This window comes from Cariama cristata, unplaced genomic scaffold (assembly GCF_000690535.1).
Source record: "Cariama cristata isolate BGI_N322 unplaced genomic scaffold, ASM69053v1 scaffold37702, whole genome shotgun sequence".
Lineage (NCBI taxonomy): Eukaryota > Metazoa > Chordata > Aves > Cariamiformes > Cariamidae > Cariama > Cariama cristata.
In genome coordinates this window covers 17369-29520 of record NW_009602746.1, presented here as the reverse complement: position 1 = coordinate 29520, position 12152 = coordinate 17369, and the positions used below count along the sequence as shown (strand labels likewise).

At 42.6% G+C, this 12152-nt stretch overlaps 1 protein-coding gene across 1 annotated transcript; it reads left to right on the top strand.

Annotated features, from left to right (window-relative positions):
- Positions 1 to 3: 3 nt before the first annotated feature.
- Positions 4 to 11445, top strand: LSG1 (large 60S subunit nuclear export GTPase 1; the record flags this gene model as incomplete). Its single annotated transcript, XM_009694905.1, has 12 exons — positions 4 to 62; positions 652 to 738; positions 1589 to 1675; positions 3797 to 3857; positions 4578 to 4754; positions 6013 to 6438; positions 6825 to 6926; positions 7751 to 7894; positions 8178 to 8301; positions 8919 to 8998; positions 9601 to 9774; positions 11102 to 11445. Coding segments are annotated over 12 exons (1701 nt in total), but the record flags the coding sequence as incomplete, so codon positions are not given.
- Between the last annotated feature and the right edge of the window lie 707 nt (positions 11446 to 12152).

Below are 12152 nucleotides of genomic sequence, written 5' to 3'. Positions count from 1 at the left end.
GAGGCCCAGCATGTCCAGCAGCTGCATGAGGAGAACCGGCAGTTCCTGCGCATCCCACGGAGGTGAGTCCTGCAGGGCCGGGCCTCGATCTCTTTCTGCTGAGTGGCTCAGGACTTTGGTGGCTGCAAGCCTGGGGACAGCCCTCAGGTTTGTCAGTACTTTGTTTTTGGGAAAGCCGCTACCTAACCTGCATGAGTCTGCTGTAACCTACAGCACAGGTGCTTGCCTGCCATGCGAATGCTGCCAGCCTTAGCCCGTCTGTCCTAATTGCATGGGTTTCCTGCTCAAAGCCTGGCACTGCTGGAGCTGATGTATCCAGGCCACCCAGTAGGCCTTTCTAGAGCCCTGTGCATGGTGGACAGAGAGATTAATCCTCTGTCTTAAATGTCCTACAAATCTTAGCTTGAAAAAATGGCTTTGTGAGATCTAATGTGTGTAGGATAGTGTACTCTTGGCTAGGGGAGCTTAGAATGAACAAGGAAAAAAGACACGCTTAAAGTTGCTGAAAACAGGTGCATGCATGTCTGAACTGTAACCATCTCAGTGTAGCTGAATGTGTGGTGCCTATTTTCTTTATGGATGTTTACGGCAGTAATGTGACTGGCCTAACTGCTGCTTCTGACGACTCACTCCAAAATGTGCTTGTTCCAGGCCCCGTTGGGATAGGACCACCAGTGCGGAGGACTTGAAGCAAGCTGAGAGGGAGAGCTTTCTCGAATGGAGGCGACAGCTTGCCCAGTGAGTATGCCAGTTGTGTCTGGGTAAGTAGCCGGTGGCATTTGGAGACACAGGAAGCAGTGAGTTGTATTTATCTTTCCTGGACCAAGAAAATTAACATCTTGTCAGTAGCTCCCTGTAGTTGTTCTGGAAGGCTAGACATCCCAGCCACAGTCCCAACTTGTCTTTGGGGAGCTTTGCAAAGCTCTCCTGTGTATGCATGTTCTTGTACTGTTTACAGTTAAAATTCTTCAGGATGGAGTGGATGTTCTGCTTTTGCCTGTGAAGTGGGGAAGTGATGAATGTGTCTTATAAAAGCAACAGTGCTGCTCTGAGTGAAGTGCAGTGCTACCAGTCTGTGTACAGCAGCTTGTGCTGGTCTGGCACTGCATCTGCTGGCCAGGAGAGTTAGGTGGTGCTTGCCCTGAGTAAAGTCGTTTAGGCGGTGGTAACAGCAAGTCAAGGATTATATAGAGCCATTTCAGGTACCATCTCCAAATTCGTTATTTTTGCCAGGTGGTGCTTGATTAAGTAATAACTGCTGATATTTGGGATAACTTCTCTGGTTTATTATTCTGGCTCTGAAATTTCATGGGCAGACTTTTGATGAGTTTTTGCTTTTTCCATCATTTACCAGTTCTCCATTGGCATGATCAGGAGCCATTGTGTCACCACTGAACCAATGTCCCTGATCCCAGTTTACCTGGGTGCTTGACATATTTGCAAAACTAACAGAAATAATACCTGTATATGAGTCTGATTTGGTAGCTGTCTCTGAAACTACAGCCACCTGGATCTGAGGAAGAACTGGTGGTGTGCTTATTGCCTAATGTGGGCCAAATACAATGTCTTTTTTTCTGTTTTGTCTTAGCCTTGAGGAAGAAAAAAAGTTAATTCTAACCCCATTTGAACGAAACTTGGAATTTTGGCGTCAGCTTTGGAGAGTCATTGAAAGAAGGTAAAGTATATCACTATCTGCTTTTTTAAAGTAATGTTTTATGTGTTTTCCTGAACTGAAGCTTTTGAGTCAAGCTTCAAGTGTCTGAGCACAGGAAAACCAATTCCAACTAGTAATGTTTTATTATCAGCATTGAAGTGACTTTGTTTTGAAGTGATCAAAATGTGATGTGAAGAAGGGCAGCTGCTTAGTGGTGCACGCTAGTGCTCAGCACTGCGATTCTGTGGATGGTTCACTGCGAGTTTCTGATGATTCTTCAGATGCTGCTGCTCTTGGCCTATTCCAGTAACTCTGTTTGAAGATGTGTCTTTGAGGTCTTTTGCCAACATTAACCCTTTCCCCTCTTTCTCAGCCACGCAGCTGCAGCCTGACATTCAGGGGCAGGAGGCAAGGGAGATCAACTAAATAACATTGGGAAAGAAAGAGCCTCTTGGTCCTTGGCCTCTTGCCATGTGGAGAAACTGCAGCAGTACACAAAAGACAACAGCCTGTCATATCACAGAAATAGCTTTGTTTGCTCTGCTGAGCTGTAATACAATAGGAGTGCTATCTGCTACATTAATCTAACTAGGGCATTTAATTTCACTAGTAATTAAGTTTGAGATCATCCTGTCTGATTTTCCTAAAATTGAAAAATACTTCACCAGTGAGGTCATGGTGAGCTGGTCCTTTCACAGAAGTGGCTTTGTACTGGGTGCTGCTGGGCCTTTGGCTGGGAGAGAGCTGGGTTGGGACCTCCACTATAGGGTATCATGGTGTGCAGTGTGAGTGTATTGTGTGTTTTGAGGTGGTTGGAATGTGTTTTTAATGCCTTTCTGCTCTTGTTGGAGGTTTTTATTTCATGTAGACTGAGGATGCTGTCTCAAAATCGAATAGAAAAGTCATCCAGTCTCTTACCTTGCTGGAGAATTTGATCTGTTGTCAGCCTTTTCTTGTGTTTGCTTCAAACTAACTCCCAGCAGTGTGATTCAGTAACTTCTCTGTATCTCATCCCAATACCATGGTGTCAACTTTCTCTTGTATTGATCTTTGAATTTCTGTAACTGTTCAGTACCTCTTTGTACTCATGTGGCTTATTAAATTACTCCCTTGAGGGATTTATTAATTTTTTTTTAATTTTTATTTTTTTAAAAAAATATGTAACCAGCTGCCTAGTGAGGCTTGAAATTCTTCCATTCAACCCGTCGTGTTCTGAAGCTGTCCTAAGTTAACAGAAATCTTTGTCAAACAAATAGCATCAGCACGTGGCAACCAGTATTTTAAATTTCCTGTCTGGAGAAGTTGTACTGGAAGAGGCTGTAGTTAAATTTTCCCCCTCCTTTTGAAAAAAAAAGCATGGATGCCTCTGGTATCTGAAGCCAGTGTGTTTAATTTGCGTGTAGAACTGATGACTGCTGCTTATATATGTGGTGGCAACCTGGTGTCTGGATTTGGAAGGTATTTCCTAAAAGCACGCTTGCAAGGCCTTGCTTGCATGGGGGAGCAATGTATTTTACTGGAGTCTAACACTATTCTTTCACCATTCTGTGCTTTTTGTGACAAGAGCATAAAGGAAATTCTGAAAATGACTGATAGCAAATGCTTAGAATCTGCAGGTCATTTGTGAGAGACTTTATACATCTTGCACCATGCAAAGAGGACAACGATGTTCCAGAATATCTCACTGTGTAGGAAAACCACTCTTTTTCCTCTCTGTAGCCACCCTGCCGCAGTTTGGGGATGAGAATAGACAGAAATAAAGTTGTGTTATCACAGTTTCTAGTAATGTTCTGAAGGACAGAATACCACTACTATGGTTCTTGCCTGCTGAGCATTTCTGAAGGGTAGATGGATTGGCAAAACTCGCCTGCTTCCTTTCCCCTTGCTAGCTGTACAGGAGAATTAGCCAAGGCAGAAATACTGTACAGCAGTACTGGCTTGTAGCAGAGGCACGGCTCTATTGGGGCATGTGGGATGCTGAGATGCTTTGTTAATTCAGAAAAGATACTTCGTAGGATAATACAGTTAAAACCATTAAAATTCCAAGCAAAACCTAAAAGTGAGTAATGTGCTGTGCCTTACTGCTTTCTTTGAGGCAAGATAAGAAAGAGTACTTAATGGGGTTTTCTTTTATTTTTGCAGTGATATTGTAGTCCAGATAGTAGATGCTAGAAATCCCCTTCTGTTTAGATGCCAAGATCTGGTAAGTAAACCGCTTTCTTGAATGTTGTCTTCATTTGATATCTTAGAGTTTATATGATTTATTTTTTGTTTAGCACATTCAGCCACCTTGAAGCTTTTCTGCTGTTGTGCCTAACTGGATATCTTATTTATGCAAGTATTCTGACATCAAATTATTTTTCTTCAATGTTTTTTGATATTTCACACAGAGTGTTGTGGATTTAGAGGCAATTCTGTAGATGTTGTATTGCAGATATGATATTGCTCCTCATTACCCACTAGAAGTGTCCACACTTAAAGGAATTGTTCTGTTTGAAAGCGTAGTGTGATAAAAATGAGTGAGGATTACTGTGCTGAAAGCGAAGAATCAGGAATCATTGAAGTGACAACTTTGTAATGATGGACTATAGAACGCTGTGCGTCAATGAGATTCGAAGTTGCTCAAATAGTTGATCTTGGGAGTTCCTGCTGTGAGATGGTGATTAATATCTTGTCGTTGCTCTAAGCAGATACAGTGTTTGCACGTGGCCAGAAACAATCTGTATTGCAGTAGTTTCATGCTCCAATTTGTTTTTGTAGCTGTCTGTAAAACACCAGTTCCATCTAGCCCAGGGGATGGTAAGCTTAGCTACACTTGTGTGGAACTGAATGGGGTAACTTGTCTTGCTGCTCTTATATCACCTGGGGGAGGAGGAAGAGCCCAAATCAGAGTATGAACTGATCCTTCTCTTATTTTCTTCAGGAAAGTTACGTTAAGGAAATCGGCAATGACAAGGAGAACATGATCCTGATAAACAAAGCAGATTTGCTGAGTGAGGAGCAGCGGACTGCTTGGGCACAGTTCTTTGAGAAAGAGGGTGTTAAGGTGGTGTTCTGGTCAGCTTTGGCAGAGTGCAAACGGCTATCTGGAGAAGCAAAGGTACTGTGGATGACCAGTTCAAACTGGGTATGTGCTGGCTGCCTCTGATAACATGCTTTGCAGTTATGCTTGTGGTGTACCTGAGCACCTTTCCGGGAGAGGCACAGCCCTTATCTTGGGGAAGGATTATTCCAACGACCTGCGAGGCTGTAAAACAGCATTTTAACAATCAATTCAGAGACAAAAGTGAGGACAGTAAAATGCTGAACAAAGTGGTACACCTTTCAGTCACTGTAGAGCTTGCAATTTCTCTTTCAAGGTTAATGACTTGATTAAACAATAGTAACTTTGTTCCTTGAGGCTGCTGATGAATAGCTACAGAAACAGCCCTTGTAATTCTTTTTACAAACTCTTAACTCATTGAAAAAATTGGAATACTTTCCAAGAAGGGTGCTGAGGGATGTGGTTATCTGTACAGAGGATTTTCTTCTCCCAGGGAGGGGAGATGTTTCTTGGAGAACCTAGAGTACCTGAGAGCCTTTCTTTGCCCAGTGGAACAAACTGTGCTGCTGCCTCAAGTTATCAATAGGCGCCACTTTCAGGTTTTACTGTGTTCATCTGTTATAGTCATCACTATTCAGCTATGGAATATCCCATATTGCCTTGCAAAAATACCTAGTCTGTTCAACTGGTTTACAGTCCTTGGATAAAATGTTTTTACAGATTGATTTAAAAGCAAGACTGAAAGTGTTAGTTCTGTTTTCTTTTTTGAAAAGAAAGGTCAAAATACTGTTGTTATGAAAAGATCTTCCTTTTTGAATGAGAACTATTTGCAGGGAAGAAATGCAAAGAATTGGACTGAAAACAAGACAGCTTGAAAATATTTTAATGAAGTATTTAGACCTGAACCAAAATGGCTTTGTGTTCTGAACATTTTGAAAAATTTACATTCATTCCTATTACTAGGAAGTCTTGATAATTTAAAAAAAAAAAAAGTATTGGGCTCTGCTGGTGCTGTGTGTAAGGATGCTGTGGATGTGCGTGCATTCAGAGTTGTGCTTCTAGAGAGAAACCTCTAACAACTTCACAATGAACTAAGAATCCCTGTTGGAATACTTTTGTCATTGTCCTAAAATGGGCTAGTTGTTCCTACATCCTACTTAAGACCCCTAAAGAAACCTGTGTGATGTAAGCAGTGAAGTGTCAGTCCTTGGGATCTGGCTGATGAAAACACAGTTGACTGTGCTGCAGCAACTGCAGTCAGCAGCAAGACTTAGTGTTGTCTTTGCATTTCACATATCAAATACTGTTCACACAGGAGTTTGACACTGGAGATGTAGCAGAGGACCCGAGTGATTCTGAGGATGAAAGCTTCAGTCGAGAAGATGACGACACAGCACAAGATAGCGCAGAAAGCACGTCCACAGGCAACGCTCTGCAAACTGTAAACCAAGTTCTGGTTAGTGATGATGACAGTAGTGATGAATATGAAGACTGTGAAGATGATGAAGAGGAGGCCTGGCAAACCTGTTCTGAAGATGACGGCGGGGACAAACTAAATGCTATTGCTCCAGAGAGGATGGGAAGCAGGACTGATGGTGCTGCAGTGCAGCATGTGGTGCAGGAGGAGAACAGGAACATCAGGAACTTCAGCCATCTGGTACAGAGAAATGAGCTGCTGGAGATATTCAAAACCATGCACAATGGACCAAGGGTGAAGGATGGGGAAGTAAATGTTGGGCTGGTGAGTTGGGCTTTGTGCTTAAATAGAACTTGCTTAATCTAAATCTTAATTCTGTGTGTCTTCCATGGGAAAAATTACCCTTGTAGAAAGCCAGGCTACAAGATTTTTAAAAAAAAAAAAAACAAAACCAAAACAAAAACCAAACCAAAAAAACAACAACCCAAAACCAAACCAAACAAAACCCCAAAAAACTATCAAGCGGCACAAATCATTGAGAGTTTTGTGCAAAGGTTAATTCTGAAGTTCCTGGAGCTCAGTGTTCCCTACTGCTTGCCTTAATTGTTTTAGTACATTTTATTAAAGTAATTTTGTGTCAGAGCTCTGCCAGTCTTCTGGCATTGCGCTGCCTGATACCACTGTTACCGTTCCACTTTTTTGTCATCTAGGTGGGTTACCCTAATGTTGGCAAAAGTTCGACCATCAACACAATCCTTGGAAATAAGAAGGTGTCAGTGTCTGCTACACCAGGCCATACAAAACACTTCCAGGTATTGCTAACAGAGAGTATTGATCTCTTTATTATTTCTTTTTCCCCAGTGGAAGAGAGCTTCGTTATGAACTAGTTGCAACCACACGGACTCACTGAGAACTGTTTGCCAACCAGAACTCTGCCCAGCAGAGTAGGTTGGAGAGGGGTGGGCTTGATGTATATAACTTCGAAACTTTAGTTCTTGCTTCCAAACTCTTGCTATAGTTTGAGAGTCACTCATGAGCTGCTGTGTAATGGGAGATATTTTCCATCTCCTGATTTTATTTGGGTAGCTTGGCCCTTCTTTTTTCAACACCAGTCATGAGGAGAGAACCTCTGAAAAGTGAGTGCTCCTCTGCATAGCTTAAGGTCAAGCTTTCAAACTGTCCTTGTGCACAGTCATTGCTGTGAATAAGTCTAGTTATGCTGCCATTTTCATATTGATCAAGCTCTTAATTTTGAGGTAGAAACTCCAATGCTATAATGAGCATTGTGGGATTTGTACTTGTGTAATCTCCTACCTGTTCGAAAAGGTCCAACACAGTTAAAGATTTCTGGAGTGCTTTCTTCTCTCCCATCAGATTGGAGAGCTGAAGATCTTGCTGCCCCCATCCGGACACCTTATTTATGAACTTTGGAAGTGCTGCTGTCTTCCACATCAGATTTCCTTAATTCATTGGCTGGGGTCAGCAGGCCAGATGTCTGTGTTAGTAGAATTCCTGCTTATTCGCTTATTCTCATTTGCATCCGTGTTTCATCTATGCATTTGATTTTTTTTTTTTCTTTTTTTCCTCCATGGACACTGACTTGCCTTGATGAACTAATCGATTATTTATTGTGTAGACCCTGTATGTGGAGCCTGGCCTGTGCCTTTGTGATTGCCCTGGTCTGGTGATGCCATCTTTCATCTCTACCAAGGCAGAAATGATTTGTTCTGGAATTCTGCCTATAGACCAGATGAGGGACCATGTCCCACCTATTTCTCTAATATCCTTTGCATGGGGTTTGTGAGAGTGTCTGCAAGTGTTGGATCAAGGGGCACACGTGCTCATGCGTTGAGGGCAGTGGGGACACACGCTGGATAAAACAGCCTTGCTGTATTGGTCTTTCCCCACCTCATTTCAAGTTTGTCTTGTTGTCAGACTTGCATTGTTTTTTCTAGTTTGTGACAATATCCGAAAGGCACTTTTAATGTGTACTCTTGGAGTGACTAGGGCAAGATTATTTGTGTAGCTGAAAAATCACCAAGTGGTTTCCTTCACTAGCTTACGTTTGCCAGCATATCCCACGGAACATTTTGGAAGCAACCTATGGAATAAATATCATAAGGCCAAGGGAAGATGAGGATCCAGATCGAAAGCCAACAGCTGAAGAGCTGCTAACAGCATATGGATGTGAGTGATGATCCCTTTAAAACCTGTCGCCTATGCTGTGTGTGTGGTCCTGAACACGGCCTTAGGAGAACTTTTTAAGGTTAGGCCCAATTCAAGTTTGTCATGCAATGAACTTCCCCGTTAGGACTTGCCCTCCTCTCAAGAACGGCCTTTGTTAACAGCTAATCTCGTGTGTTTGTTACAGCGGTGCTTTGCCAGTTTTGTCCGACAGATGTAGTGATTGTGTTGAGGATGTTGGTGAAATACCCTGCTAGTCTGTAGTGTGTTGCTCCCATCCTTTTAGATGCCTCCCATCAACTGTGTCTTAAATTAAACCTTCACTGCATTCTTCAAAGTCTGTTTCCCTTATCTGATTCTCTGATGCAGTTAACCTTCTCCAGCAGGTTTTCTGGTGGTAGGGAGATGTCAGCTCTCATCATTCCTTTCAGGTTAGGATGCCTCTGCAGTATCTCTACAGTCAGCAATGTTCCCTTTTTACCCTGCTTTCTCCAACAGAAGCCTCTTTCTAAGGGAGTTTTTTTGAAGAAAGGATACAAATGTGCAGTTAGGCAGCAGAGAAGAATGTATTAATTCTCTTGTTGAACTGACACAGAATGTACTTTGGATTTGTCTTCCAGATATGAGAGGCTTTATGACAGCTCATGGACAACCAGACCAGCCGAGATCAGCTCGATATGTGTTAAAAGACTATGTTAGTGTAAGTGCTTCCTTCATCTGGGTTTTCTTTCCTGCTAAGAGGTGAATTGAAGGTTGCACTGGAGCATGAAGGAGCACAGTAAAGTGAATTCTATTTCTCTGGATAAAATCACCATATATCAAAATACTATTTAAATTGGGCTATTTTTATGTTGTAAAAGAATGGAAAGGTGATTGCTTAGAAATATGGTGCTAGCTAAATAAATTATCATATCTCTCTAAAAGGCAGCAGATACTTGGGAAACGAACCTATATTGTATGGTTGGACCAGTATTTGGCACTAAGGACTGTAGTTCTGAGTGGTGTAATACTGCATGCTTCTACAGCATCCCTCGGCAACTTATTGTTGAGTATTTCTTAATAGGATCCTCCAGTACTCCTGAGAGTTTTGCGCTGTACTGTTTGCAGCTGGACATTGCAACTGGAAATGGTGCTTTGTAGTAGAAGTGGAACAGTACTTTAGAAGTTGAGCCAATTGTTGCCTAGGAGGAGAAATGTGAGCCCCTGGACTTCCAGGGCCCTCCTTAGGTTTGGAGTTGTCTTTCCTCTCTGGGCCTCTCTTTCAGATTTTTTGGTAATAACTGTATCCTATTGCATTCACAGGGGAAGCTGCTATATTGCCATCCACCTCCTGGCATTGACCCAAATGATTTTCAGCACCAGCACCAGAGATGCCCAGAGAGCAGAACTGTGCAGGCCAGTGGACAGATGAAGCCTGAGAAGAATACCAAAGCAAAACAAATTGAAAATGTGGTGGACAAAACGTTTTTCCACCAGGTAAATTCTGGAGATTTATTCTAGAAGTTTTTACTGCAACACTGGTGTGCCATAGTTGCTGGAAAAAAAACAGCTTTGAGGATGGAGGAGTGCTGGGTTGAGTTAGTGGTGTTAGATCCTATGGGATCTGCATGTATTTTTATTATGTCCTGAATCACTGGGATGTCCTAGGTGACTGGAAGATGGCTAATAAGGTGTGCATAGTTGGTTTTTTAAAAGGTCCGGGGCGGCCCTTGTCATTATGGGCCTCACATCAATCTTGAGCAAACAGGAGGGTGACTGGGAAGAAAGACAAAGAAGGAAGGTGGTGTGACACAGCAACCAACCAGGAACATGGTTTTGGACTAAGAGATCCTTCAAACTAACTTTGCTTTCTTGACATGACGTATTTAAAGGATGCAATAAGCTTCTTTAAGACAACTGATTTAGTACTACATGGTTGTTTTGACTCGGAACCTGAAATCAGATGAAAAGAACACAAACTAATTTAAAATTTAATTGAGGAATCTTAAAATGAAGTGGAAAATAGGAATTTTTCTTAACTTGTATGCTTCTTGTTAGGTCCCACAGGGATTTGTTTTGCCCTTACACTACTGAAAAAAATTATTAATGACTTGTAATGAAATGCCAAATTCAAAACTGATTAAGTCTGCATACCTTACAAAGATCAAAATGGAGTGCTTAGCAGTGAAGAGGATGGGTCATAGATAGCATTCTGTTTGGTTAGCTGGATATGAACAGTGTTTGTTTTAGCACAGCTAAAGATAGTTATGCATTTTGAAAACAAGAACTCGGGCTCTTTTCAAAAAAACAGTGAGCTGTTTCGGAAAACTATGACCTGAAAAGAATTTTTGGGATTACCAGACTCTTCCTTTGGCTGCCCAAAGTGTTGGCACGAGCTGTGAGCGCCGGTAGTGCTACCCACGCTCCAGACTTCAGCAAGTTATTTTAGTCTCTGGCTTTCACAGACGCCAGATTTATTTGCAAAGACAGTTTGTTGTGTGCAAAGCAGAGACTGTGAGAATCAATCCTAGTGCCATAGCTGATGTCTGTCGGAGTTCAGTGTCTCGTCAACGCTCTGCCGCTGCCTGCAGTGGTAGACACTGACGACCTGGCGCAGCGAGGCCTGTCTGCAGACAGAACTGGAGTGTGCTGGCAGGCTTTGGTTCAGCTGCATGGTGTGACCTTTCCTGCAGCTCTGGAGCTGGGGGTTGAGCAGGTCTTGATGGGTTTGAACTTGCCTGTGTCTGGTTTTATTAACATATCACAGTTCCTTGTGGTTAAATATCTTCTCATCGGTCACTGGTGATTATGTCTCCTCTTCCAGGAAAACGTTCGTGCCCTGATGAAAGGGGTCCGGGCTGCAATGGGATACCGGCCTGGCAGTGGCCTTGTGCCTGTGACTACACCCAATCCTGGGAATGTGGTAGGAAAGCCCTGGAAAAAACATGGAAACAGGAACAAGAAGGAGAAAATTCGCAGGATCACTAAGCACCTGGAGGCTTAGTGTGGCACCAGTATCTGGCCTTTCCAGGGCAGGGACTGCACTGTCCTACAGGCCTGAACCGAGGGGAAAAAAAGGATAAGTGGGCGTTGCTAGCTCACTTGGGAGCTCCATGCTATGGATTGGCCTGGGCACGGGATAAAAGTGGACTCTCATAGCTGGAGCTCATCCGTCCTCAGAACAAGAGGGACCTGGCCGTTCATGCTATCTGGAAACCAGCCCAGATGTTTGACTGCTGCTGAAACATCCCTTCAATAGGAGCAGATGGACTTGTGTGGGAATATTTTTGGTCTTTTTTTTTTTTCCCCCCCCTTCTGTAAAGGATGTATTTTATAGCTGTTGGGATCAAAGCAAGCCCTGTAAAACTGACTAAAATCTCTAAAACAGTTGAATTTCAATGACTGATGTTTGTTACATTTTGAGACCCTATTGCTTGTCTCATTTGTTGGTTTTTTTTTAAAGCTTGTTTGTTGATTTGACTGAACACTTCAATGTGAAAAATGAGGTAAAAGGATCTTTATTGCTCTCTTCTTTCTCTACTGTACCACCTGTATTCTGTAGAATCTGGTACTGAAACCACTCCCTGTTTCCCAGCTTAAAGCAGAGGCAGAGCAGAGCACGGCACACCGTGCAAGGAAAATGCTGCTTTTACATCCTTCGCACTGAGCTGGTATCGGTTGTTTTTCTGTGTGACTTCCCGTTGGTATTTTGAAATACTAGCTCTGTGTGACTGGCCAAAAATCTGGTGCTAATTTGTCCTTAAATATATTTGCAATTTTACTTCCTATATGGCGTCATGTTCTGTCTCGCTCATCTGTCAGGCATTGACCTAGTCACAGAAGTGTCATAATGGCAGATTTTAATGAGCACATTA